Genomic DNA, 2,707 nt, shown 5'->3' on the forward strand with positions numbered 1-2,707 from the left:
AGGGAGGGAGGGAGGGAGGGAGGGAGGAAGGGAGGAAGGAAGATTTCAACTTAATACCCCCATCCCCTCAAGACAGGTTTTGTCTTATGGCTCAGGCTAGCCCTTGAATCTGAGTTCTCCCACCTCAGCCTGTATTTGTTGTATTTGCACTCTGTCCAGTCCTCACATTAATTTTAAGCAAAACGGTCCCTGTATTCCTTTATCCAGTTGTGTCCCTCAGGTGGATGGGGCTTTGGGGGATCAGTGAGGCTTGCTGGTGACTGTCTCTATGCACTGCATCCTTGCCAGGCTTTGGAGACTCGGGCCAGCCCTGGCCACACTCCAGGCTGTGTCACCTTTGTGCTGAATGACCAGAGCATGGCCTTCACTGGAGATGCCCTGCTGATCCGAGGGTGTGGACGGACAGACTTCCAACAAGGTGACCCATGTCTTTATCCAGCCCAAGATCTCCATGTAATGGTGTGTGTGAGAGTGTTAATAAGCAGCCACAAGATAGGATGGTGTTTGTGTGTTCAAGGCTAGCCTGGTCTACATAGTGAGTTCCAGGACAGTCAGGGCTCTGTAGAGAGACTTTGTTTCAAAAGGAAAAGGAAGGAAGGAAGGAATGGATGTACAGCTGAGGCTGTGTAGCTCAGTGGGTAGAGTGGTCCTCTAGCATACAAGAAGCCCAGGCCTCAATCCTTATACTTCATCAGCTGGGCATAACTGAGCCATGCCTTTAACCCAGCTCAGGAGGTGGAGGCAGGAGAATCAAGGGTATAAGGTCATTTAGGGTAATATAAAACGTACACATGTGTGTGCACGCACACACACACACAAGCATACATGAAGGTTGTTCCTGTACATTGCTTAATTGTTACGAAGCAGTGTAACTTTTGGGGTTTCGCTTTAGGCAGCACTTAGACTGAAGAGTTCCTCCCCTTTTCACCTATCTGCCTTAATCGAGGACTCACAAATTCTTTACCTGTGCTCGTGTTGTGTATTTGCACATGCCTGTGGCTGGGGGTGTGATAGGCCAGTGACGGGTGTCAGGTCCTTTCTCTGTATGCTTCACCTTATTTCCTTGGGATATGGTCTCGATGAGCCTGGCCCTGGGCTGCTGCCAGTAAGCCTCCGTGGTCCTCCTGCCTCGGCTGCTTACAGTGCAGGAGCTACGGGAGCATAGACCACACCCTGCCACGGGTGCTAGGGATCTGAACTCAGTCCCAGGCTTGCATAGCAAGCACTTTTACTCCCTAAGCATTCCTCCAGCCCCAGGACCCAGAACTTCTTATCCAAATCCCGGTGTCTCCTTCTCCTGGTCCTCATGCCTTGAGTCTTACCTTTAGCTCACCCACCTTCCTGGCATAGAGCCCTTCCTTCACCTCCCCAACCCAGGTACTTCAGGCTCTCAGCCAGACCTTACTGAATCACAAATTACCCAAATGGATTTATTACTGTTTCCCAGGTCTTCATTTATGCTTTCCCTCCTCTTACAATGCCCTTCCCCTCCTGTGTCTCCAAGACATGAGGGAATGCTTGGCAGGAGCTGAAAGATTGGGTTTAGCCCTAGTACCTCCACCCTCCCGTCATTCTCTGGGAAAGGGATCAGGGAGCTCCTCTTGTCTCTTTGATCCGCTGACCCTGTATGTTTCTTTCCTCAGGTTGTGCTAAGACTTTGTACCACTCTGTGCACGAGAAGATCTTCACACTTCCAGGCAACTGTCTAATCTACCCGGCTCACGATTACCACGGTGAGGGCTTGCCCGAGGCCGTGACAGGCTGCTGTCACTTAATACAGGGAAAATTCCCTCTGCCTGTCGTTTTCACGAGGCACGGAGGTTACAGAACCCAGAAATTCCTGTGGCTGAAAAGATTATGTGCTTGGGCGTGCTGTGTATGAGTAGAAACAATAAGACACATCTGCAGGGCATAGGTTTTTCTGGGACATCCCCAGAGATGCTCAGGCAACTGTGGGAACTACATTTCCCATAGTGCCCCAAAAGAGGAGGGGCAGCTTCTTGGGACCATTCAGGGAGAAGCCAATTAGTCCTAGGCTGGGGAGACAACCTCAAAGCCTCCTGGGAAATGTAGTTCTTAGTTGCCCAAGTCAATGAGCCCCTAGTTACGTTTTTTTCCCCTCCCCTTTGCGGACAGGGCTCACAGTCTCTACTGTGGAGGAGGAACGGACTCTGAACCCACGGCTTACCCTCAGCTGTGAGGAGTTTATTAAGGTCATGGACAACCTGAACTTGCCCAAGCCACAGCAGATAGGTGAGTTACCCAGGGACAGGACCCTGGGGTCTGAGGGAAAAGTGGTTGGGGGAAGAATCCTTAAACCTGAGAGAGGAAGGGCCTGAACTCTTTGATTTGAGAGGAGGACTGGGTGCAGAGCCCTGGATCTGAGGGAGGAGGACTTAGGGCTAAAACTATCATCCCTCCTAAGAGCCCCGAGCATTTCTGGGTGTCGGTGGGACGTGAGGCATCCATGCGTCCTTAGACTCATTTGAGGTTTCTTCTTTTCAGACATTGCTGTTCCTGCAAATATGCGCTGTGGGGTCCAAACTCCACCTTCCTGATTTGTCCCAGCCAGCTGCTTACATCCGTTATGAATGCACTAGGTGGGGTGAGGGGAGGGATGTCACCCCAAGGCCTCTCTCTTCTCCTACCGCTACTCTCACCAGCTACTTGAGCTTCTTAAATAAAGTTTACTTCGTTTTGCCACGAA

General features: G+C 51.0%; 1 protein-coding gene across 2 annotated transcripts in view; it reads left to right on the forward strand.

Annotated features, from left to right (window-relative positions):
- Nucleotides 1–2,707, forward strand: part of Ethe1 (ETHE1 persulfide dioxygenase) — a 15,432-nt gene extending 12,725 nt beyond the window's left edge. For both annotated transcript variants that reach the window (XM_031385666.1, XM_031385667.1), the window contains 4 exons: nt 289–418; nt 1,644–1,733; nt 2,137–2,253; nt 2,506–2,707. In XM_031385666.1, coding sequence (XP_031241526.1) covers nt 289–418; nt 1,644–1,733; nt 2,137–2,253; nt 2,506–2,558 — 390 coding nt within the window. In that variant the 3' untranslated portion in view covers nt 2,559–2,707. The remainder of the gene's footprint in view (nt 1–288; nt 419–1,643; nt 1,734–2,136; nt 2,254–2,505) is intronic.

This window comes from Mastomys coucha, unplaced genomic scaffold (assembly GCF_008632895.1).
Source record: "Mastomys coucha isolate ucsf_1 unplaced genomic scaffold, UCSF_Mcou_1 pScaffold21, whole genome shotgun sequence".
NCBI classification, from domain to species: Eukaryota; Metazoa; Chordata; class Mammalia; order Rodentia; family Muridae; genus Mastomys; species Mastomys coucha.